This window comes from Aotus nancymaae, unplaced genomic scaffold (genome assembly GCF_030222135.1).
Source record: "Aotus nancymaae isolate 86718 unplaced genomic scaffold, 86718_ANA_hifiasm-v0.15.2.pri h1tg000115l, whole genome shotgun sequence".
Classification (NCBI taxonomy): Eukaryota; Metazoa; Chordata; class Mammalia; order Primates; family Aotidae; genus Aotus; species Aotus nancymaae.
Window position 1 is genome coordinate 10,724,046 of NW_026988530.1, and position 27,330 is coordinate 10,751,375.

The 27,330-nt window shown below is 37.4% G+C and overlaps 1 protein-coding gene across 1 annotated transcript in view; it reads right to left on the minus strand.

Moving 5' to 3' along the window:
* Positions 1-27,330, minus strand: part of ANXA10 (annexin A10) — a 93,434-nt gene that overhangs the window by 45,003 nt on the left and 21,101 nt on the right. Inside the window, exons 2-3 of the mRNA XM_021674002.2 lie at positions 16,825-16,906; positions 5,314-5,408 (exon numbers count right to left, since the gene is read on the minus strand). Of these exons, the coding sequence (XP_021529677.1) occupies positions 5,314-5,408; positions 16,825-16,906 (177 nt within the window). The remainder of the gene's footprint in view (positions 1-5,313; positions 5,409-16,824; positions 16,907-27,330) is intronic.

Below are 27,330 nucleotides of genomic sequence, written 5' to 3' on the forward strand. Positions count from 1 at the left end.
AGCATAGGAATTCAAACTCAATTCTGGTTCAGTCACTTGGATTCTCTCTGGAATCTCATCATCACAGATCATAAGGATAAGGATCATTCTTTTGGGAACACTATGTGTGGGACATCATAGCTTTCCGGAAACTGTATGAAAATGGCTTTGTCCCTCTTGTACCTGACTATTCCACATAAAAATTCTAGGTGTAAGGTGGAAATGATAGGAAAAAAAAAAAAACTGAAGTTACAGCTACTGGAATGGGACAAGTCAATTTTCTGGTGGTAGAGTAAGAACAACAGCTGGGCATGGTAGCTCACACCTGTAGCCCCAGAACTTTGGGAGGCTGAGGCGAGTGATCACCTGAGGTCAGGAGTTCAAGACCAGCCTCGCCAACATGGCGAATCCCCGTCTCTACCAAGAATACAAAAATTAGCTGGGCATGGTGGCATGCTCCTGTAATCCCAGCTACTCAGGAGGCTGAGGCGGGAGAATTGCTTGAACTGGGAGGCAGAGGTTGCAGTGAGCTGAGATTGTGCCATTGCACTCCAGCTTGGGCGACAGAGCAAGATTGGTCAAGACTATTACAAGATAGGTTGCCCTGGACTTCCTCCTGTGGTCAGCTGAGGGGTATCTGGAGCTCCAGCACAAGCCTTGGAGTGAGCGACAGCTTTAGATTAGTCCCGCTAGAGTAGTTGACACTTGAGCAAAACCTGGAAAGATGTGAGGTAATTAATCGTGTTGATATCTGCTCTTCTAAGTCAGTGTTTCTTCCATTGAGAACAGTAGGCATTACTGAGAAGCTGTGGAATAGACAATGTAAGAGTCAGATAACCTTGGTTCAAGTTTTACTTTTGGGCAAGTCAGCCCCGGCGCTAAATTGCTTAACCAACAGTGCGGGCTAAATGAATGACAGACACCAGCATATATTAGAGCACATAGTCCCTGTTTTAGGTGAAAAATGAGAACATGTAGTGCATCAATGCTGAATTTGAACTCCTTCAAGAATCACTGTGTGTCCTTCTCCCCATCTGCAAGGGGATTCCGTTGTTCTCTTCCACTGCATTGCTTTTAACCAGCACTTGCTTTGGGGAAGGTCGGAAATGACCTCACGAATTACACTGATAAATACGTCAATCAGCGGAATTCCAAGTGGATTTTTAGTTGAGTCTAGGGATTAGTTTCTGCAATAGGTAAGGCAAAGCTGATGAAATTCAGCCACTCTGCACCAATGTAAAATGTCGAGGATGAAGTGTTTATGGAGCATGCTGAGAATTTCACTTCACTCAGCACTCAGAAAATAGTTTTCAACTCTTGATTATTCTTGTTAACATAAATTAAAAATATCGTTTGATTAGCATGGGGGCTAATGTATACATTCTCACCACAGAAATACACCTTGGCCAGGTAGAAGAGGTAGTCCTAAATGTAATCAGAGGTAGATGTCGAGAAGACCTTTCTGATGGTCAGGGATATTTACCTGGTAGCAGCCAGGGCAAGGAATAGGGAACAGAGAAATCTAGGCAATTGGCATGGATTCATTTTAACTACAGAGTGGATAATGAAAGGGTGTTTTTTCTTTTCTTTAAAAAAAAGTAAATAGGTAGAATACGATTCCTTAGATGCACTGATTCTGTAAACAAAATGCCTCTTTTATGCCAGACCTGGGCTGAGCTCTGGAGGGAGAGCAGCAAATAATACAGTCCCTGGTTTTCCGGCAGATCACAGTGTTGTTGGCAAGATGTAAAACTGAACCAGCAAAACTCAATATGGCAAGGGCCATGGTAGCATTATACACAAGGATCTCTTGGAACCAGGCAAGAAACAGCTCGTCAGAGCAGAGGGTGAGCGTGACAGGCTGCCCAGAGCAGCCAAATCATGCCTATGTGTTATTGCAGGAGTTGCAGCTAGATATGCCTTTACGATGTCATTCAATAACGTGAATTAAGCAATCTTGGTTTGCTAGACAGACATTTGTGGTAAGCTCTAGGAGGAACAAGAATCATCCCAGCTCTCAAGGATTTAGACCATGGTAAAGTGGAACAGATACAAACAAGCTCGCAGATGTGTCATTAGTTACTGTGAGGAAGTTACAAAAAGGATGTGTTAGCAGCCAGGTCTGTTGCACTTGTTCTGGTGGGGGGCTGTGAGGTCTTGTGTCCAGTATCTGGAAGGATGATAGGTGTTCAGCATGTGACACTGAAGTCAGGTTATTGAAGACAGATAAAACGACACGACTGGAGGCGAAGGGCAGGCGTGGTTAATGCGAAGAACTACAAGTAGAGCAGTTCCATTTGGCTGCAGGTGAAAGGTGTTAGGGAAGGGGAGAGGGATGAAGACGGAGAGGAGAAACAGAGCAAGCAAGGCTTTGTGAGCCCTGGGGAGGCATTAGGTTTCTTCCAAGTGTTAGAGTAGGCAAATAGTTAGACACGTGCAGGTGGGGGAGCCCTTGACAAAGGAAAAGCTTGGGAAGACTCAGGCCCCAGGGACCACCCACCGTTTACCTATTAATAGCATCTCTAATGCAGGAGTGGGTAGACAATGTGTCAACTGAAAGCAGAAAGAGGGAAAAAAGGCAAAGGAGAAATTCCTAAGAGATACATAGGCACAGCAAGTATAAATTTGACTGCTATGTGACCTTCCTGGGGTGGCGGTGATGAGCAATGCAGCCATTAGGTAGAATTCCTATCCAACACCTGCACTGACTAATAGTAAGGGAGGGCCCCACAAACCTGGTGGAAACGAGGCAGGGAAAGGGTAAAGACTTATGGCAGAAGCAGGAAAACTAGATTAAAAAAAAAAAAAAAAAGGCAGAGACTCGAGACAGGCAGGGAAACGTCTAGAAAAAATCCAATGTAATAAAATCCAATGCAGGACTCACGGGCTGCTTCTGGCCCATTCTCTTTCAGCAGCCCGCTCTGCCTCATCTTTCAAAATGTCCTGTCTCTTTTTATTTATTTATTTTTAAAATTTATTTATTTTACTTTAGGTGCATACTATATCTGGCATTTCTCCCCATGTTATCCCTCCCCACCCCCCCTCCCTCCCCACCCCCCCCACTGTCTTTCCCCTACCCCCCTAACTGCCCCCAGTGTGTGATGCTCCTCTCCCTGAGTCCATGTGTTCTTGTTGTTCAACACCCATTTGTCCGGTCTATCATCGATGGGCATTTGGGTTGGTTCCAGGTCTTTGCTATTGTACACAGGGCTGCAGTGAACATATGTGTGCATGTGTCTTTATAGTAGAACGATTTATAGTTCTTTGGGTATATACCTAGTAATGGGATTGCTAGGTCAAATGGAATTTCTATTTCTAGATCCTTGAGAAATCGCCACACTGTCTTCCACAATGGTTGAACTAATTTATACTCCCACCAACAGTGTAAAAGTGTTCCTATTTCTCCACATCCTCTCCAGCATCTGTTGTCTCCAGATTTTTTAACGATCGCCATTCTAACTGGCGTGAGATGATATCTCAGTGTGGTTTTGATTTGCATTTCTCTAATGACCAGTGATGATGAGCATTTTTTCATATGTTTGTTGGCCTCATATAGAATGTCCTGTCTCTTTAAATAAACTCTGCTTCCTATTTTCTTTCAAGTAAAGCTTTCTGCTGTCTCTGCATTGTCACTTGGTCATTATCTTACTCCCAACATGACTAAGGACCGAGGATTCCCCATGCTTCTGAGTAATGCATGGACACACAGATATTTGTAGGGAGAAATAAACATTCAAGGATTAAAGGGGCAAAGTGATGTGTGAAAATTTAGATTTTGAGTCATTCTGGCTACAGTTTGGGGACAGACTGGAGTGGGAAGGGGCTAAGGGTAGCCGGGACCAGTTAGGAGTTTCAGCATTAGTCTGGGCACAAAATGATGAAGATGTAAATTAAGATTGTGTAAGTGAGTTTGAAGAGAGAAATGTGAGAAGAGAAGTAATTTACAGAACTTGATAACTGATTGTAAATGACAAGGATATTTCAGAGAGAGAGGCAAATATGACTTCCAGTTTTCCAGGTGGCGCAATTTAGTGTATCAGCTGAGGTTTTCCAGGGGGTATGAATTATTCAGCAAAACCGAGGGTTTAACAAACTCTGAGACTTTACACGTATAGTGAAAAGTTCTTCACTGGAGTATAAATTCTTTAGTAGATTTTAAATTCCTTGAGTGTAAGTAACTCATTTAAAATTATTTTACTCTGCTTTAGCATACTTTAGTAGAGCTTCATAAAGTAACATTTTCAGGCTAAATTTAACCTGATATATAAATAGAAAACATGTATGTAAACCTTTGGGTTAAACAAAAAAGTTACTTAAAAATGACATTTCTTATAGCGCTATGCATATTAAAACAATGTTAGATTACCAATAATACAACTTTCATGGTTTTTATATTCTTTCAAAAGAAATCTAGTACTGGTGCCAGGGGAACATAAGCTGAGGTAACAGTTTGTATGGAAAAGAAGATATAACTACTCTTGTATTTTGGCTTAATTCAACTGTCACTAGTGGAAGTGCTTTTGGATTATCAACTCAATCTAAAACTGAGGACTATCCTTTATTTCATATATTAATTATAGTTGTTCAAAGACTGGGATTTAGAGGTGGAGTAAATTTGCATTGGACTAACTCTACAGAAAAAGTTTATGCTAGTGTTTTATGGATAAAGCTCAGCTGACGAAGTAATTGCCCTTTTGGCCTGAAGAGTCTTTGTTCTGAATTTGTGGTTTAAATGCATAACACAAGGAAGGAGTCTTAAATGGTAGTTGCTTTGAAATTAGAGTGTGATTACTTTAAAACACTATGGATAGTTTTATTGCCTTAAACTATTTTTAAACTGCCATTCTTTTTTTAATTGTGTCTATAGCTGCATGCCGGTGAAAGGAAAAGCTAGTATTCGCTTTGGTTGAGAGTTAGGTGAGGACCTGCAGGGAATTGTAGGAAAAGCTGTTATTTTTTTGATCTGGTGATCATTAGTTTTTCATAAGCCTTCCCTACAGCTCTACGCAGGGGCGTTTCCAGCACAACACTTGAAGCCTAATTGGACCCGCTGGCAATGCAAGGTTATCAGAACTTGTCATTTGGGGACACTGAATGATTTTTGGGAAAGAACTTGTGGTCACTGGTCACTGTGAGTGTGAACATATTTCACATGTATATTGTTTTTCATAATATAGATTTCATTCCTTGAAACGTGTTTGAGGAACATGAACGTTTCTGACATACAATGGTATCTGAGAGGCTTGCAATCTGAGATTTTAAAAAATAAGTCCGATTCTCTGTGAGTCTTTCAGGAGATTGCCCTAGAAATAGGTTAAGATAAAGTGACCTTACCCGGCCATACATGCTCTTGTATGCCTCTGCAATCATCAGCCTTTGTGCATTGCAGCGCTGAGTTAGAATGTTGATTAGCATGTCTTTGTCACAGTCTGGAAAAGAATAATATTTAACGATTAGCAAAGTTGCTACTTTGTAGTTAGGAAGAATCCATTATCCAGGGATCATAAACAGTGTGCAAGCATTATCCCTGACAGCATTTTACAGCAGGGAACAATTTTAACTAAAATTGGGAATCATATAATGATGCTTGATGAAGCCTGGATTCTTTCTATCTCCTATTTTAGTGCCATTACTACAGACTAGGCATTGAAGGAACATTCCTCAAAATAACAAAAGCCATATATGACAGACTCACAACCAACATCATACTGAACATGGAAAACTTTCCCCTTGAGAACTGAAACAAGACAAGGATGTTTTCTTTCACCACTCCTATTCAACATAGTACTGGAAGTCCTAGCTAGAGCAATCAGGCAAGAGAAAAAAGCATCCAAATCAGAAAAAAGGAAGCCAAACTATCTCCATTTGCTGATAACATGATCTTACTATCTTATAGAAAACTATAAAGACTCCTCCAGAAGACTCCTGGATTTGATAAATGACTTCAGTAAAGTTTAGGGATACAAAATCAATATATGAAAGTCAGCAGCATTGCTATACACCAACAATGATCAAGCTGAGAAGCAAATCAAGTACTCAATTCCATTTATAAAAGCTACAAAAAATAAATAAAATATCTAGGAATACATTTAACCGAGGAAGTGGAAGCTCTCTATAAGGGTAACTACAAAACACTGTTGAAAAAAATCATAGATGGCACAAACAAATGGAAAAATATTCCATGCTTATGAATTGGAAGAATAAATATCACTAAAATTATCATACTGGTTAGAGCAATTTACAGATTCAATGCAATCACTATCAGATTATCAGTGTTATTTTTCATAGAATTAGGATAAAACAATCCTAAAGTTCATAAGAAGCCAAAAAATAGCCTGAATAGCCAAAGCAATCAAACACAAAGAGAACAAAGCCAAAGTCATCACATTACCTGATTTCACATTATATTACAAAGCCGTAGTAATCAAAACAGCATGGTACCACCATAAAAACAAGAAAAAAACAACAACTCCATTAAAAAGTGGGCAAAGGATGTGAACAGATTTTTTTTTCCAAAAGAAGACATACAAGCAGCCACCAAACATATGAATAAATGCTCAACATCATGAATCAGCAGAGAAATGCAAGTTAAAACCACAATGAGATACCATCTTACATCAGTTAGAATGGATATTATTAAAATGTTAAAACAACAGACGTTGGAGAGGATGTGCAGAAAAAGGAATGCTTAAACACCGTTGGTAGAAATGTAAATTAGTAGATCTTTCTGGGAAACAGTATGGAGATTTCTCAAAGAACTAAAAATAGAATGACCATTTGACTCAGCAATTCCACTACAGTGTATACATATCCAAAGGGAAAATAATTATTATATAAAAAGATACCTGCACTTCTGTGTTTATTGCAGCACCATTTATAATAGCCAAGATATGAAATCAACCTAAGTATCTATCAATGGATGATTGGATAAAGAAAATGTGGCATATACATATCATGGAATACTACTCAGCTATAAAAAAGAGTGATATATTGTCTTTTGCAACAACATAGATGGAATTGGAGGTCATTATCCTAAGTGAAATAACTCAGAAACTGTCAAGTACTATTTGTTCTCACTGATGGGTGGGATGCTAAATGAAGGATACATGTGGACATGTTCAGTAGGATAATAGATATTAGAGACTCCAAACAGGGAGAGCGTGGAAGAGAGGAAAGGGTTAAAAAATTCCCCATTGGGATATTCAGTATTCAGGTGATGGGTACACTAAAAGCACAGACTCCACTTGTCCCTCTTAAATATATAAAAAATTTTGAAAGCAAAGTAAAAATCCAATCAAAAGTACAGGGGAGTGAAGAAAATATAGTGTCTCTTCAACCAGCTCTTTTATCCCACCAGAAATGGCTTCCTTGACCTTTAAGCTGATTAGTGTTTAAATGGGAGCAACATCTGATACGGTTTGGATTTATGTCCCCACCTGGCTATCCTGTGCAACTCCGAGACACTGCTCCCTGCATCCCAGCTGCTTCAGCTCCAGCCTTGGCTAAAAGGGCACCAGATATTTCCCAGGCTGTGGCTCCAGAGGGTGCAAGCTGGAATTGCCAAGGCTTCTATGTGGTGTGAAGTCTGTGAGTGCATGGACAGCAAGAGTTGAGGTTTTGGAGCCTCTGCCTAGATTTCAAAGGATATATGGAAACATATGTCTGTCCATGCAGAAGTCTGCTGCAGACGCAGCGCCTTCATGGGGAAACATATACTAGGGGAGTGTGGAGGGAAAAAGTGGAGTTGGGGCCCCTACACTGGGGCACTGCCTGGTGGAGCTGTGAGAAGAGGGCCACCATCCTCCAGATCCTAGAATGGTAGATCCACTGACATCTTGCACCATGCACCTGGAGAAGCACAGGGACTCAACACCAGCCCTTGAGAGTAGCCGTGGGGGCTGAGCTCTGCAAAGCCATGGGTGTGGAGATTCCTGAGGCCTTGGGAGCCCACCTCTTGCATGAGTGTAGCCTGGATGTGAGACATGAAGTCAAAGGAGATTGTTTTGGAACTTTGAGATTCAATGACTGCCCTGCCAAGTTTCAGGCTTGCATGGGGCCTCTAGCACCTTTAGAGTATGTAGCCAATGCCATGCCCCGATTGTACATTGAAAGTAACTAACTTGTTTTTTATTTTACAGGCTCATAGGCAGAAGGGACTACCTTTGTCTCAGAAGAGACTTCGGACTGTGAACTTTTGAGTTAATGCTGAAATGAGTTAAGTCTTAGGAGACTGTTGAGAATGGGAAACTGCATTTTGCAATATGAGAATGCAAGATTTGGGAGGGGACAGGGCAGAATGATATGGTTGGATTTACGTCTCTTTGCAAATCTCATGTCAAATTGTAATCCCCAATGTTGGAGGAGGGGCCTGGGGTGAGGTGATTGATCATGGGGGCGGATTTCCCCCTTGCTGGTCTTGTGCTAGTGAATGAGTTCTCATGAGATCTGGTTGTTTAAAAGTGTGTTGCACCCCCCTTTCCTCCCTTCCTCCTGCTTCAGGCATGTAGGATGTGTCTGCTTCTCCTTTGCCTTGTGCCGTGATTGTAAGTTTCCTGAGGTCTCCCCAGCCATGCTTTCTTATAGCCTGCAAAACCATGAGCCAATTAAGTGTCTTTTTTTCATAAATTACCCAGTCTTAGGTAGTTTTTTTAGCAGTGTGGGAATTAACTAATATTGCATTGTTCTTGTTGAAAAGTTAGAGAGATATGGCTTATAATGTACATATATTAAGTAGGGAGGAGTAATCAAGAAGGAAATCATGAAAGCACAAGGCATCTGCGTGCTTCTGAGGGATAGTGTGACCCTGCTGTGCTTTGTGTGGAACACAGTCTATCTCCTCCCTAACATAGACTGTTTCTGGTCTGTGTATCCTTCACTTCTTCCTATGCCAACACACTGAGCTAAGAGACAAGGTTAGTGCACAATTAGTTTAGATAAATTTAGGTGTAACTATCATCATAGCAGTGTGAGCAATCTGACATTAGCCTTTCCCTCAGCTTGACGAAAATTTAGACAGGTTTCTTCCTAACTACAGTTTCCTAACCTCCCTTTTATTAGAGCATTTATTTTAGAAAACATGCAATTTGAATTCTTTCTCTGACTCTTCGAGATGTAAATCTCTTCCCAGCCCCTAGCAGTTTGACAATCCAATATTGTATTTCTCAGGGATATGGGAGCCATCCTTTTGAAATGTAATCATTGGGAAGATAGAAACTGTTTTTCCCAGTGTCTGTGTGAGGACAAGAACCTGCCTTTGTTAAGTGCCAATCAGCAATCACAGATGGCCTGATCACATTGACCAATGCCCTTCCTGCCCAGCATTCCTCAGTACATCCCCACTAGCTCACCTCACTGCTTAAAAACTCTCCTGCCTTTTGTTTTTGGGTGTTGAACAATGGGAACACATGGACACAGGGAGGGGAGCACTACACACTGGGGTCTGTTGGGGGGAAATAGTGGAGGGACAGCGGGGTGTGGGGAGTTGGGGAGAGATAGCATGGGGAGAAATGCCAGATATAGGTGAAGGGGAGGAAGGCAGCAAATCACACTGCCACATGTGCACCTGTGCAACAATCTTGCATGTTCTTCACATGTACCCCCAAACCTAAAATACAATAAAAAAAAAAACCTCTCCTGCCTTTTGTTTTATAGGATTTGAGTTCACTCTCTCTCCCTTCTTGCAATGGTTTCAATCCCTGCTGCAGAAGTCTTCCTTGCCTGTTTAATTCCATCTGATGTAATTTTTCTTTGACAAGAGGAGATATTTAATGGAGATGGGGAGAAAAATGAATTGAAAAGCTAGAATGTTAAGCAAATCATCTTTTTGGAAATTAAATCCATCCTGGATGGGCTTAGGATCACAGGAAGGCTATTAAGGTGCTGAAATATCCAGTGAATGAGAACAAGTGTTAAGAATTTACATAGAAGACTGTACCAATGAAAAGCAGAGGGAGGATCAGGGTATCTTATGCACAGACAAATGCTCTGAAAGCTGTAACAGGGAGGGAGAAAGGCTTAGAATTGGCTTCAAATATAGAAATTAATAGGTAATGAGAGAAAAGGCAGACTCCACTGAAAAGGCATAGAGAAATGTGATGTCTGGCTCAAGCCTGTTTAAGACCCTAGACTAAAGGCAAAAATATACTATGGAGGAATCTATTAATTGCATGATGGATGTTCCAAAATGAATATATCTTTAATAATAAATAGAAGATTTTCAAATTACTTTCTTTGTCCTATTCTTACTATTATCACATTTATGAAATTATTATAGTCTTGCTTTTTGTTCTTGTCCTATTGAGATTATCCACAACCTAGCCCTCTGAATTGCCCTTATTTTTAAGTTTTCATGGCAATTCTTATTTATTTTCCCAGAGATATTTTATATGAACCTCAATCCTTGTATTAACATTTTAAAATTAAAATAGCTGTAAATTTGGGAATTAATTTTGTTAGTGTTGTCTTTCTGTCATTTACATGATATTTCTGCCAACCTATTCTTTAAGATTATTTCTTTTTGAAAAGAATTAGTGAAGATTTGCAGAGCTTTTTGCTAGTGACAAGAAGCTTTATTTTACTAAAGTTATTTATATTTGCGCTTCTATTGATATTCCTAATTATGTTATTTTCGTTTCATTTACTAACACATAACTGCTTAATTGAAGAAGTGACATTGAATTTTGTATTTACTTTGTATCCTAAAAAGTTATTGAACTCTCTTAAGATAGTAAGTTTTTATTAGTCTTGAATTTATAGATATATAATTTCTTCTTCATATAATCACAACTTTGATGTCTTCTTTGTAATAATTGTATGTTTTTCTCTTTCTTCTCCTACTGCCTTAGGTCAGGGATTTCTAAATAATCCATCTTTTTCTGATTTTAATTTTGGCATAATGAACCATCACGATTTTATTGAATTTTATTTTGTACAATTGACTCTTGTTGTATGTAGTATTTATATTCTATAAATTTTCCATGAACACTGAATTTGTAAATATTGAACTATTTTCCTAGGGAAAATGCAGGGTGAGATTTCTGAAACCCTATGGTTACAATATTTTTTGTCAACTGAAGTATCATTTGCATTATAAGTTTGTTTGCCAGTGTCCTTATGAAATAAGCCAGTCTTGTTAGCATTGAAAACTACACTTCCACATATCCTTCTCCTGCATAAACACTTAAGAGGTATTTTAAAAGCCCTTCTATAGCTTCCTGATCTACATAACTTTTCTAACTTGCCACCCAACACTACTTTCAAAAGAAAGCTGAACATTTTGATTATTTGAAAAAATTATAAATTTTATCGTCAGTTATTATTTCATGAACCCACAAATTCAGCTATTTTTTCATCTTTTCCATACTTCATAACATGGAACAGATGTTACCTCAGCGTTTCCCAAAGAGCATCGTGCACAGATTAATACATTTTCTATTCTTTTTTATTTTATTTTATTGCATTTTAGGTTTTGGGGTACATGTGAAGAACATGCAAGATTGTTGCATAGGTACACACGTGGCAGTGTGATTTGCTGCCTTCCTCCCCATCACCTATATCTGGCATTTCTCCCCATGCTCTCTCTTCCCCACTCCCCACCCCATGCTGTCCTTCCCCCATTTCCCCCCAACAGACCCCAGTGTGTAGTGCTCCCCTCCCTGTGTCCATGTGTTCTCATTGTTCAACACCCACCTATGAGTGAGAACATGCAGTGTTTGATTTTGTGTTCTTGTGTCAGTTTGCTGAGAATGATGGTTTCCAGGTTCATCCATGTCCCTTTACATTTTCTATTCTTTTATTAATTCATTAACATTAAACTCATGGCCAACAGTACTATAACTCATTCTTGAATTTAGTTTATGTAACACACTTTTTTTTTATTGAATGCTTCTTTTTGTTCATAGGAACACACTAGACAGCACTTCAGCACTATGCTCGAGGCCATTTTAAACAGCACAATGACCAAGCAAAGCATAAAAATGCAAAGTTGTGACACTCCATAGACTGCATAAAGGGCTTATTTAGAGCATGAAAGCTAAAAGAAGAAGGCAGAGGTCACCTTGTTTGATTTCAACCAGGAAGATTAATTCTAGTGACTAAAATTTTTCATGTCTCTGCACATGTCTGCAAATGACCATGAAATATCTGTGAATATTGATTGAGGGTTATAAGACAATTTTAATAGGTAGATAAATTTGTAAATATAGCATTTGTAAATAATGAGGATTGATTGTATGGTCAAACAGGTAAAAGTGGCCTCCAAGGCAAGAAAACAATTATTACTAAAATTTTAAATTATTTCTTAAATATTTAATTTTTAATTTTTGTAATTACATAGTAGGCATATATATTTATGGGGTACACAGATGTTTTGATATAGACATGCAATATGAAATAAGCACATCATGAAGAATGGGTTATCCATCTCCTCGAGTATCTATTCATTGAGTTGTAATGAAACAAGCCAGTCTTGTTAGCATTGAAATCCATTATACAATTTTAGATATTTAAAAATACAGTTATTATTGACTATAGTCACCTTGTTATGCTATCAAATAGTAGGTTTTATTCATTCTTCCTATTTTTCATACCCATTAACCATCCTCACCTCCTCAGCAACCCTCCGCTACGCTTCTCAACCTTTGCTGACCATCCTTCTACTTTTTATGTTCATGTGTTCAATTGTTTTGATTTTTAGATCCCAGAAATAAATAAGAACCTGTGATGTTTGTCTTTCTGTGCCTGGCTTATTTCACTTAGCATAATGATCTTCAGTTTCATCCGTGTTATTGTACATGACAGGATCTCATTCTTTTTTATGGTTGAATTGTACTCTGTTGTATGTTTGAACCATATTTGTCTTTATCCATTCATCTGTTAATGCACAGGTTGCTTCCTAGTCTTAGCTGTTATAAATAGTGCTGGAACAAACACAAGAGTGCAGATATCTCTTTGATATATTGATTTCCTTTCTTTTAGGTATATACCCAGCAGTGGATTTGCTGGATCATATAGTATAGCCCACTTTTTAAGTTTTTGAAGAACCTCAAAACTGTTCTCCATAGTGGTGGTAGTAATGCACATTTCTACCAGCAATGTACAAGGGTTCTCTTTTCTCCATATTCTTGCCAGAATTTGTTATTGCCTGTCTTTTGGATAAAACTTCTTTTAATTAAGGTGAGTAAAATTATTTCCTAATAGCACTGAGTGGTCTACAAGAAACCAACATTAAAGACGCAGATAGATTAAAAGTAAAGAATGGAGAATTATATACCATGTTAATGCAATAAAAGAAAGTTGGAGTAGCTATATTAATTTTAGACAAAGAATACTTCAAAGCAAATAAAATTATCAGGAATAAAAGGGTTATTACAAAATGATAAAGGGGTCAGTTCTCCAAGAAGATATAACAAATCTTAATACATATGTGTCAAACAACAGAGTGCCGAAAGAGATGAGGAAAAAATAATAGAATTGCCAAGAGAAATAGATTAATCCACTGTATAACTGGGCAATTTAACAACTCTAGAGTAATTTGTCAATTACTCTATAAGTAATTGAAAAATCCAGCAGACAGAGAACCAGTGAGGGTATAACTGAAATGAACAGCACCATCAATCAAGTGGATCTAATTAACATTTGTATAAGCTTATTGCAACAAAAGTAGAATATACATTCTTCTCAAGTTACATGGAGCATTAACCAAAATAGACCACATTATAGACCACAAAACACGTCTTAACAATTTAAAATAATAAAAAAAATACAAAATAGGCTCCGAGACGACAATGAAATTAAACTAGAAATCAATAACAGAAAGATGGCTGGAAAATCCCCAAATACATGCAGATTAAACAACACACTTCTAAATACACATAGGACAAAGAAGAAGTGACAAGAGAATTTTTTAAAATTTCCAACAAATTGAAAGTAAAAATATGACTCAAAATTTATGAGATAGAGAGCAAATACAATGCTTAGAGAAAAATGTGTGACATTGAATGCCCACAGAGAAACAAAAAGAAATCTGAAATCACTAATCTAAGCTTGCGCCTTAGGAAATTGGAAAAGGAAGAGCAAATTAAGCCTAATGTAAACAGAAGAAAAGGAAGATTAGAGCAATAATCAATGAATTTGAAATTAAAAAATCAAGAGAAAACATCAATGGCACCAAAAGCTAAGTTTTTTGGGAAAACAATAGAATGTATAGGACTTTAGCCAGGATAAGCGGGGGAAGAGAGAGAGAGAGAGCGAGAGAGAGAGATACCTTAGTAATATCAGAAATGAAATAGGAGCCATTACTACCAATCTCATGGACATTAAAATCATAATAAAATATTGACAACTCTAAGCTCACAAACTTGATAGTCTAGATGAAATGGATCAATTTCTTCAAAGACACATCCTACCCAAACTCATACTAGAAAAAAATGGACAATCAGTCTAAATGGGCCTGTATTGAACAAAAACGGAAGTCAGTAATTAATAACCAACCAAATAGGAAGCACTAGGACCATATGGCTTCACTTACGAATTGTACCAAACTTTTTTTTTTTTGAGACAGAGTCTCACTCTGTCGCCAGGCTGGAGTGCAGTAGCGTGACCTCGGCTCACTGCAATCTCCGCCTCCCGGGTTCAGGCAATTCTCCTGCCTCAGCCTCCCGAGTAGCTGGGACTACAGGCACGCGCCACCACGCCCGGCTAATTTTTTTGTATTTTTAGTAGAGACGGGGGTTTCACCATGTTGGCCAGGATGCTCTCGATCTCTTGACCTCGTGATCCGCCCGCCTCGGCCTCCCAAAGTGCTGGGATTACAGGCGTGAGCCACCGCACCCGGCCGATGATGAGTAAATTTTTATACAACTGAAGGCAATTTCTATCGAAGCTACACATTTTCATTTGTTTCAGAATACATTTTTGCTTTCAGGTTTTTCTAAATAAAACACAGAGTAGCTAAGAAAAGCATTAGTAATTGTCTTTTTCAATAACACTTTCCAGAGTCATGGGGATGGATAGACCTTTAATGCAATTTGAGCTGTGTTCATTCTCTGGTATGCTACAGTGGACACGGTGCAATCAAAGCCAAAACCTCCCAGCGTACTTCAATCTAACACATTGACCAGCAACAAATTATGACGGTCAAAATGAGTCCTTATTCTGACGCTAAAATTGCAATGACAGGAACATTGAAACTGGGACAAAGAAAACCTTTTTGGTGAATAGATTGCTGTAATCTATAGTTTTAAAACAAAAATTGCACTCCAATAAAAAGTTAATTTGTAACTTTGTATTAACTTTTTATTTTTCTAGTGATGATTGATATTTTAAAAGGCATGAAAGCATTGAAAACTACTGAAGTCAGCTTTAGAGAGCTTATTTTAAGTCCTCTATTGTTTTCCTATGGGATACTGCTAGTGAATAAAACACACAGATGTGCCTTTATGCACGCACGCATGCACACACACACACACACAAAGTTTCTGTAAAGGTGACCTTGTCTTCAAAGTTAAGAGCTTCCTTTCTTATGAAAGGTTTTGCATGTCTTATGCAAAGATTTCTTTTATGTTGTCTATGTTTATCTTTGTGCTCATCAGAAGGTTTCTTAAAACAGGTCTTATTGCAGGAAACTATATGAAAGTTTAACACCTCCATATCATACCTTAAAACTAAATTTGTGCCACATTTTCCCTGTCCAGTCTATCATCGATGGGCATTTGGGTTGGTTCCAGGTCTTTGCTATTGTAAACTGTGCTGCAATGAACATTCCACATGTTCTCACTCATAGGTGGGTATTGAACAATGAGAACACATGGACACAGGGAGGGGAGCACTACACACTGGGGTCTGTTGAGGGGAAATAGGGGAGGGACAGCGGGGGTTGGGGAGTTGGGGAGAGAGCATGGGGAGAAATGCCAGATACAGGTGAAGGGGAGGAAGGCAGCAAATCACACTGCCATGTATGCACCTGTGCAACAATCTTGCATGTTCTTCACATGTACCCCAAAATCTAAAATGCAATTAAAAAAATAAATAAATAAATAAATAAAAAATTTTTAAATGGAAAAAAAAAAAAACCTAAATTTTTTGGAACGAGAATCCCAAAATGTTCCTGTCTTCTTCTCTCTATGTTCCTTTTCTAAACTCTAGTCTTATTTGTTATTGATCACCTCTATGTCAAACTCCGGCTCTGTGAGTTCACAGTCCAGTCAGCAAGTGATATAAACACAAGCACAGTGCCTGTGAGATTAGGCAGTGGGAGGGAGGAAGCAAGGCGTCCGGGGGGTCGGCATAGCTGGTTGAGCTTACAGTGCCCAGAGAAGGATTCAAAGAGGAAGGCTCATCTGAACAGATTCTTGAAGAAAGAGAATTTAGATGAGAAGTAGAAAAGAGAAGAAAATAGCATTCCAGGCAGAGAAATGATTGGGCCGATTTGCAGAGATGTGAAAAGCAGAGTCATTTAAGGGAATAGGAAGTGGTCTGATTTGACTGGAAGTGGAAATAGCAAATGAAACAAGCTAGAAAACAAAGGCAAAGGTTAAAAAGAATCTGAATCCTAAAGTGTTTTAGTTGAGATTTCATTTAGTAGTTAGTGATGAGGCATTTATGGATTTAAAGCAGTATTTCAAGATTAGACTAGCAATTTCTCATGGCAAATTTCTTCATCATTATTGTCTTTTTCTCTTATTTTTCTTCTCATTCTACTTCTTTGCTCAGTTTTTTTTTTATTTTGGTCTAATCTGTATATGTATTTTGTAAGACATCAGCTATTGTACACCTACAGTATAGTCTTAAAACAAGGTAAAGCAAAAAATAATTACAATAAAAGATGGTAGAAATAATCAGACTTACCAAACCCTTGGAGTGCTCCTCCTAGCATTTGGGCATCCATTATGGGATTGAAATTAGGAGCTGGGAAGATAGTTCCTTGCACCTTGTGGGAAAATCAATGAGAAGTGATTGTAATAATTCATGATAATGTTGAAACATTGTTTTCCAGACAAATGAAAATGAAAGTATACTCTGTGTGTTTAAGTTAGTACAAGACATACACAAAAGTCTGTTAAACAAATGTCTTACTTGTGTGTCAATTGGAGAGAGAAAAATTGAGTTCATTTAATCTGTTGGTCTCTACTATGTTGGCATATATTATTCAAATGAGAGATTATGATACTAAAACCAACAGTAAAAAAAGTAAGAATCAAATTAATAATATGTATCTTCTTGACAAACGGTAATATGTTTTAAAGAATAGAGATTATTTTATAGAAACTTGTGCTATAGCTGGCCTGGAGCCAGAACCTGAGCAATGCCATTTTATAAGACAAAGCTGTGTCTCCAAAAATGAGTTGTAATAACTGCCCCATTCTCCTTGCAATAACTGCTGACTTGGTTTCTGTAAATAAGACTGCTAGTCTGCTCTGGATAATGTCCACCAGGTGAAGTTGTTTACCTTTCTCATCAGTAACTGACAGAATTGCTGGCCTTTGCTTATCAGAATGCGCAGCCCAAGCTAATCTCATCTTGGCCCCTGTGAACTAAGGTCTGTAATTTCCACCGGTACCCAAACCATGTGTAAACTAATGTTTATCTTGACTTTTGTGAATCATTTATGTAGCAATTAGAGTGACAATAAGCCCCCCCCCCCCCCGAGCCCTTGGAATGTCCGGAGGCCCCCCCACCCCCGTCCCTGCCCAGGAGATGATTTACGGTATCCACCAGCCCTCCGAATGTCTGAAGCCCTTTCATCCTCCTCCCCGCTCCTCACCCCCACTCCCAAGGTGGTTTTTCAGGTATAAAAAGCCTTGGCACCCTCCCTTCGGGGCCGCGGGTTTGAGAGACATGAGTCCTCCGCGGTCGCTGGCAATAAAGACCCTGCAATTTGGCGTACTTTTGTCTTGGTGAATTATTTTAATCTCGCATCCCAACACTGCAAACTGAAAAAGACAAGTGTATTGGTGGGATTCATTTCATTCATATGAATTAGAAGTGGTGCTTCCTATCACAGTTTTTTCCACCGAGGAGACCCTAAAATCACATTAGAAAAAATGAAAATAATTGAATTTGGATTATGAGCTTCATAAAAATCCAGGTGATATAGGTAAGGCAGAGGTTATCTAGCCAAGGCTCATGCCTTCAGAGGTAAACATAAACACTTGACTGACATTCTATTTAAATTCTCTCTCTTGACAATTATAAAATGGCAGAACATTTAAAGCAGGCTTGTGATCCACATGGTCCATTATTTTAGGCTGAGCCCGCCAGAACTAAGCAGCATGTAATCACAAGCAGCACAATAGAGCTGTCAATCAAAACTGATGAAGAATGGCAGCTCTCCTGTTTCTCAGTATGCCCAGACACACTGGGGAAATTATGCCTTCCCGCAGCATATGAGTTACTAGGCCCTGAGACGAACTCAGACATTCTTATTAATTAAGTTAATTAACTAATGAGAAGACTAGACCATCATTTCTAGCTAAACAAATAGACATAGACTGATACCAAAATATTTGTAAAAGGAATTTGAAGGACTAAGAACTCCAAACTAAGAATTGAATTCAGTTTGGATTCTACCTAACCAGTATTAATAAATAAGAAGTTGTCTAATTGAAAAAAACATGATGATTATGATATGTCTATATTTTCATTCTTAGAAGTACAACTATAACAGTGGAATTCTTATTCTGTGAATTTTGCAGATTCCTTCAATCATCATACTTATCATATTTAATGTTTTGCATCAGGAAAACAAAACAGCAATAAATACATCAGACAGGCTCATAAGAGTTAGCCTGGAGAAGAAGGTGTAGGGGGAAGAGCTGGTCCTAGATGAGAGGGTCAACCACAACAATGTATGAATGAACAATCGATCTGGGAAGAGGACTGCAGTGTTTCCACAGCTGATGTAAATGAGTTGCAAAAGATAGAGTTGAAGGTGGTAGCCACAAGGTTACTAAGTAAGAAAGTGATATAATCTGATTTGAGTTGCAGTGGTAACACTTTGTAACAATGTAAAGAATGAAACAAAAAGAACTAATACAAGTTGAAGAGTGGCTAATTTAGAATCCCAGTTGAGCCAGAATATAAACCTGAACTGAGGTAAATAGCATGTTTTCAGTAAATACAGATTTCTTGGTTAATGAAATGTAATTTAACTTACTAATTTTTTTGAGACACATTTTAACTTAACCCAATAATGGCAGTTTACCCTGAATAGTTACCTTGAACCAGTCAGAGACTGTTTTAGGAGTTTTCCAGAGTTTATACCTTTCAAACTATGACCTTTTTATATGCGTGACTCTTTTTAAATTCTGGCATTAGAGCAAATTGGAAAATTTGAAAAAAAATGTACATTTTTCAATGTGACTGTGAGAAATAATTGTATCTGTATGTATTAAGATTGTTTCATTTCTTTGAAAGTGGCCAGATTTGGAAACAGTATGACTTGTCTAAGGCAAAATAAATTGTAATGCATATCTTTTCTATTTACATTCTTACCACAAGGAAATAAAAATATAATCTTTGCTTCTAGTTACATATGAATTTGGGTTTTAAAAAATGAATAAAGAATACTCTTCTTTTAGAAGACAGAATAAACAGCCACATAAACTTACTATACAAAAGAGCATGAGTAATTTGTATCCTTAAAATTTGATTCTAGAAACTTTCTCCCCACCTCCACAAATATATTTCATTAAATGACAGAAAAATTTCAAATTTATTAATGCCTGAGACTGAGTACAGGCTCAAAAAAAAAAACTTGTTTTGCACATGAAGTTGAAAAAATTATTTTACCATCTCATATCAGTAGGTACATCAATATGTGAAGTGCATCGTATTTCACGTAGCCAATTAGGTGGCCAGGATTCATAAAACCATCTCCCTCCAGATCCGACCCCCTAGGCTTCCCACATTTGAATACTTTATCTCATGTGGCTTTTGAATCTCAAGCACCTTGACTATCTGAGTGCCTCAAGACTTTTTGAGTTTGAAATGTCAGCTACTCAAGGTGACAGCTTGACTAACAAGACAACTACTAGAGTGTGGGTTTCAATGGATGATTTGGTGTGTTTGAAATAGCTTAGTTTTAGTACAGTCGATATTAGATCTCTAGCTAATTAAAGACTTTAAGAGCCCTCAGAGGAAATTTTACAGAAATCTTAGGATTTCCTTTCCTGAGGCATTTACCCTGAACATGGCATTTACTTAGCTTTGGAGCATGGCTCCTTGGATTTTACTTTGGACCTAAACTCTCCTAAAGGTCTTCAGTCATTTTAACACCCTCTGCCTCATGTCTCCTGAGAGTTCTTCCAAAGTAGTTTCAATGGCTTTAAAGACAGGCAGCACTGCAGGGTGGATTACCGAGCATGAGCACACTGTTTCTCTTCCTTACTCTTCCACAGCTAATGAACCCTTCAGTCCAATTGCATCGTTCCTATCCTCACAATAGTTTTCATGTAATTTGCCTTCTTTTAATTTCTGTTACTACTACTTAATGCAGACCTTTGCCAATTGTCCTTTGAGTTATATCTGATAAGCCGATAAGATCTGATAAGTAGGTCCTATTTGTCTACCAAAATGATCCTTCTAAAAGATCAGATATTATTTGCCCTTCCATGCTTAAAATACTAAATGTCCAAAATGATGCTTCTCAATATTTGTTTTCTACTCTGGCACACATGATACATCGTTTTCAGAAGAAAGAAACATCCTTGGGAACATCTAGTCTTATGAACAAGTCCCAGTATGCTAGCTTTAATTACATCCCATTCTTGCACACTCAAGAAAGTATATTGCAATCCAACTGAGTGAGAGTATTATATAGGCAATGTAGGAATCATATAGGATAGAAAAAGATAGTCAGACTTTGGTTTCTCAGTATTAAACATTTTCAATGCATGCTGCAACGTATTCCTATGACTCACGGAATTCAATTCAAATTTTTAACGGAGTATACAATGTTCTTCATGACCTGATTATTTACTCCCTGGATAGTTTTGTATTTTATTTTCTGTCTCCTGAGTCCCTCTATTCCCATACCGTGACTCACAGTCACACACTCCAGCTAAAAGGAACTTCTGTGTCATTGTTCATTTTGTTCCACCTGTTTGAATATTTCCTCCCCATTTCCGATCTCTTGAATTCACCTTATGATCACGGCAAACACCTATACAAGATGTCATCTTTCAAGCTTTAGCTCCAGAGTCATCTTTTACCTGGAGCCATTCCTGATGCCTCTGGTAGAACTGTCCATTCCCTTCCTGATGCCCTCTACTTTATCCTGGGCATGGAACTTTAGCCCACGCTACTACAGCATCAATTGCACCTCAGCAGAAAATTTCCATTTCTAATTATACTGGCTTTCTGAGAATAATGGGTCCTATTAACTATTCTTGAGAGTAAACCTGAGTGTGAGTGGCTGTGCAGATTTGAAAATAGAACTGTTCTTGCAAGTAAAGGAAGAATGATTTGGATCTCCAGGAAATAATTTCGGAAGAGACCTAACAAGGAACAAAAATGGAAAAAGAGGCAAAATTCCTCTCTGTGATCTCCCATTATTCACAACTTTTCATTAACATTTGTTAAAAGGTGGTTACAAGTAGTTTTTTAAAAATAGAAATTGGGAAAATGAATGAGTTATTTGAGTTTGTCTGGGTGAAAATAACATGCTGACAAAGGCTCTCTTCGGTCAAACTTTAATTAGGCGCCTCTGAATCCTGTTCCCAACTACAGCTTTACATTTGGGCATCTCTGTTAGTCTTGGCATCACCTGATAATAATGAGACTCTTGCTAAGTCAGTTTAAAAAAAATGTCCCAACTGTGATATCTGATGAACCTCAGTAGTTGATCAAATCCCTCAACCCCCAAGTGATAGCTGTTCACCCTGGCCTGCCTTCGGCAAGATTCCTGTTAGGTATATTAAACCAGAATCTACCCTCTACTCTTGATGCTTAATCTCTGTAATTTTTCATTCTAGACTGCCCTCACTTAAATATAAATCCCCACTTACCCATGATATATTTGGGAGTGAGCTCAGTTCTATTCCATACTGAAGCCTGTTTTCCCCTATTGCAATAGTTCCTAAATAAAGTCTGTTTTTACCATTTTAACTGCTACTCAGCTCTTGTTTCTTTAACAATGCACAGCTATAGAGCTCACATGGGGTAAGAATCATGGCAGCAAAACATGCTAGGAATTTGACGAAATCTGGGAAGGCTTTGGACTTCACATTGCACACTCAGGGTATTTGAGGCAATCTTATATACAGACCGCCACAAAAACATACATGGTTTTCTGCTTCTTCTAGACTGTAAGTTCTCGAAACAATAGATTTTGTGCAGTGTTATTTCGAAAGTACTGTATTTGATTTGAAAAAAATTCTGATTTCACCTTTTCAAAGTTTTCAATACACTAGTAGAATTTTGATTACACAAATTCCTTCACAAAATTAACTTGAAATGAGGCTAAATAAGTGAAACGATTTGAATGTGTGTCCCCTCCCAATCTCCTTTAGAAATGTGGTCTCCAATGTTGGAGGGGGTACCTTGTGGGAGGCGTTGGGGTCACGGGGGTGGAGCCCTGATGGCTTGGTGCTGTCATCGCAATAGTGAGTTCTCATGGGACTGGTTGTTTAAAAGTGTGTGACACCCTCCCCACCAACCCTCTCTCTTGCTCCTGTTTTCACCATGTGACATACAACCTCCTGGTTCAACTTTGCCATGAATAAAGGCTTCCTGAGGCCTCCCCAGAAGACAAGAAGATGCCAGCACCATGTGTGTACAGCTTGCAGAACTGTGAGCCAATTAAACTTCTTTTCCCTATACATTACTCAGTCTCAGCTATTTCTTTAAAGCAATGTAAGAACGGCCTAATACAATATGATATATTGACTTCAGTTCTAGATACAGCCTCTCAGTATTTGTGATTCACACAACTGAAATTTAGTTCTATAGCATATAGTATTATATTGAGCTTAAAATTTACATGCAAATTTCAAGGTAAATTACTTTCTAGACAATCCAGTAAAAGGTAACTATTTTCTAATCACTTGATCTCAGAAACTTCCTCTCCATCCTCTTATTACTCTTATATTTCTAATGAGAATAGGAGGTTTAGAAGCAATGTCACTATACTACTGATCTGAAGAGACTTCACTAGATATGGGTTTGAGAGAATGAGTCTCCTTCATGGAAGGTCAAAATGGAGGATTAAAAAGCTGAAAAACTAAAGGTGAATGTTTCTCTGTGAAAAGAATATGTTCAATGAAAAAAATTGAGAGTGTATGGGAAATAAATATTTTTAGTCTATACTATAAAATAGCACAACATGATCTTTAATACTCTAAAACAATGAAACTTGGAACTTTGTTGAATAAGCAGTGAATGTTCTCAATTTTTAGCTCTAAGTATTTAATTATTTGATAATTAAATTTTTAAATCAAATTTTTGAGATGAACTTTGAGATTAAGAGAATTAAACTATTCACTTTAAAAGTACATTTTAATTAAATTGTATCCCATACTTATTGTACTTTTATAGAATTTAACTTTCCTAGATTCAAATAGCTAAATGTCATGTTACTTTTTGAAGAAAGTTAAACAGCTAACATGTGTAATATAGTTTTATTATTGTAAATTAAATGCATATACACGATGGATTCAAGGAAGAAGATGATACATTGTATTATGAAAGTCTAACAAAATGCCATGGAATTTGAAGGAAAATGATAATTTCACATGAAAAATAGAAAAGGTAATGCCTTGTTAGAGTTTTTTTTTTGGTGTGTGTAGAAGATATATGTTTACTAAAAGGCTGTAAGCGATGAAGAAAACTACAAATAATAAAAAAACTAAATCTCACTACATAGAATTAAAAATTTGAAACATCAAATGAAAATATGTTTAGAAAAAGAAACATTTTAAAGGGATAAGTTACTTTTAAAAAACTTTTATACTAAAGAAATGGAAATACATCGAGTGAAGTGCTAAAAACGTAAGCAGACAGCTACATGAAGTTTTCCTTATGAGCCAAAGCAGCTGTGTCCTAGATCTGGATATAAAGCAAGAAATACCTTTTACTTAAATGCAATTTGGGGTAAATACTACGTAGATTAAATTAAAAGAATTAATGAAGTGATATTGAAAAACTGATTTTTAACAAATCCATTGTAAGCACTCTAAGTACTTGCATTTTAAAATGTCACTTTCAGGTGAAAACAAGAGTTAGAAACATTAACATTAAGTCATTATATCTTATAAACAAGTTTTCAATTTTAGATGGATTCAAATGCAAACATTATGTAAAAGATGAAGATATTGATACTCCCACATTTTTTCCTAATTTCCCTCTTTTCTCTGTTAATGTTGTTAGGTATTGTATTAACATTACGATGTCATCAAAATTTATTACACATACATTCTGTGCCATTACCATAATGCCCACAACTGTTCAACAATATTCCAATAAATTTATAGAAATATGTTAATAAAGTTAAGTCTTATAACTGGTTATTTTACCCAGACCTTTTTGTTCCTGAGCGTTAATATTTTCTTAAATGAATTTTGCCAACAAGTATTTTTCCTCCAAGATGTGTTTATGAGTGATGTTTTATTTGAGGTGAAAATTTTATGCTTGATTAGATTGCAACAAGCATTCCACCTGGAAAGGCATTGCTTCGAAATTTTATGTTTCTTCGAAACTAGCTTTAAACAAAAATTATGTAACAAGTTTTCATATCTGGTAATATTTCTAGGATTGAGGCTTCCTATTTTGATTTTTTCCTGTAAGTTTCATATGTATGAAGTTCATACATAATTTTCAATGTTCCAGTAAAGCCCCATCTACATTACGTGTTTTCTGGCTACCAAACTTATAAATAGTCTTTCATGAGTTGCTATAATAGCTGCCATTTACAGAATGTCAAGTATTGCAAAGCTTCATTTCTTGGTATTGTTATTTCATTCTTAAAGCTACCCTATGCTATTACAGCTATATTATTCCCCATTTTGTAATTGAGAAAAGTGAGACATAGCAACGGTAAGAAACTTACTGTGGCACCATAGCTACTTAGCGGCAAAGAAGAGGCTTGAATCCAAATTTATCTGATACTGAGCCAAAAACTTAAACTCTTTCCCTAATTTCTTGTACCACTTAATTTGGTGTGTATATACTTTTTGCAGCACTGCCTTATCACTGGAATAATTTGTTTGGGAAACATAACCAAATTTCATTCCCCTTCTAATTAGGAATCATGCTTTGTGCAGTACTTTCTGTTTCTCAAAGTCAAGACCTAGCACCTTGGCTGGGATTATAACTAATCAATTGTTTACAGTGTATAAGAATATTTCACGGTGGCTTACGCCTGTAATCCCAGCACTTTGGGAGGCCGAGGCGGGTGGATCATGAGGTCAAGAGATCGAGACCATCCTGGTCAACATGGTGAAACCCCGTCTCTACTAAAAATACAAAAATTAGCTGGGCATGGTGGTGCGTGCCTGTAATCCCAGCTACTCGGGAGGCTGAGCCAGGAGAATTGCTTGACCCCAGGAGGCGGAGGTTGCGGTGAGCTGAGATCACACCATTGCACTCTAGCCTAGGTAACAAGAGAGAAACTCCATCTCAAAAAAAAAAAAAAAAAAAAAAAAAAAAAAAAAAAAAAAACAGAATATTTCAAAGTATCCCATCTATTAACCAAAGATATACATATTAATATAGTTCTAAACTTTTTGAAGCATATATAGTTGCATTGCAAAGCTCAGTATAAGCTATAAAAGCCAGGTGCCTATAAACCATGTAGCATAAACATGGTCCCATTGTATGGTGGCTGCTTGGGAAGAACTCGGGACGCTATCAAAAATTAAGAATTCTGTTATTCTATGACAATTGATTGCTTCACCTTACCTGTATATGAGAAGGTGTGCTAAATGAAAATCAGTCTTATGAGTCAAGGACATCTACAATCATTTTGGTAATTCCTGGTGTGCTATCATAGCCAATTTCCAATTATGTGGACGTGCAATGTAGAGTTTTCTGACTCCTCTTACGAGGTTATCTTTCTGAGGTTCCACCTCATTTCATGAGATAGTTTTATGGGCTGTACACTATTAGTTACTTTTTTGTCATATCATATTATTTCTAGCCTTATTTCCTCACCATGAATCTAAATAGTAGCAAATGCTTAGAACTAAGAAGAGAATAAGACCTATGAGATAGAATCTTACACATTGTGGAAGAAAAATATATGTCAAGGGACACTAAATCAAAATCATGTAATTAATGAGTAATATAAAAACAAGCATAGATATGAAATATTTTCAACTAGTTTTTATCATCTTTGATTGTTCGTACAAATATAGTTCTTTGTTAGCCAGATACTTCAGAATTAGTTATAAAATATATTAATACAAAAATGCAGAACATTTTGAATAATAATTTTTTGTTCTTGATATTATTTCTTTCTCCAATTAAAAAATAGGATATACCGTGAATGTGTCTTTACACATTTCAGCAACGTTTTCAGAATTGTTTTCTTCTTGGTTAAAAAATGCATATACATATATATTTTTTAAAAGCAAATCTCCAAAAGTCTGCTTCCCTATCATGAAATGGCTCTGAAGGGAAAATCCTCTAGAGTACAGAATATATTCTCTAAGGAGAATACACCCTTTCTGAGCAAAATACCAGCCAGAAAATAGTTTGGGTACCAACTCCCCACTCCTTACTAGAGCTCATTAGAAAAGACAGAACACTACTAGCGCCATCATAGAACCCCTGCTGCTCTGAGAGAGCAATTGGGTCACAGTCACTTCTCAGATGTTCTAAAGGATTTTTCAGGAGCTGAGAGCACAGCATCATCAAAGTGAGTGAGACCCTGCAGAGTTAGAACAGCTTCCTCCCTGAATTAGAAAACACATGGCTGGGACATGGCTGGAACTTCTGGGCACTGACCATCACACAATATTCACCATCACCATTTCAGCTGAAACAGGAAATGCTCATGCTTATATTTAAGCATTTGAATGATTAAATATAAACTCAGTTCTTTACTATCCCATGCTAATTAGGCCAAGAGCCCATTTTTTCCCCCTTGTTACTTTAGAGTTTTACAAGTCCTCAATCCTTAGACACAGCAGGTCCAGGTCCTCTAGTGACGTCATTTTGTTTAACATCGTTTTGTTATAAATTGATGAGCAAAAAAAAAAAAAAAAAAAAAAAAAAAAGACTCCCAGACAGTGACACTGTGTGGAGTTGGCATGTTTTCTTTATGTCTGCATGACTTTTCTCCAAATACTCCTGTATTCTCCCATATTCCAGTGATGTGCACATTAGGTTCATCCGCTTGTCTACATGGTCCCCCTG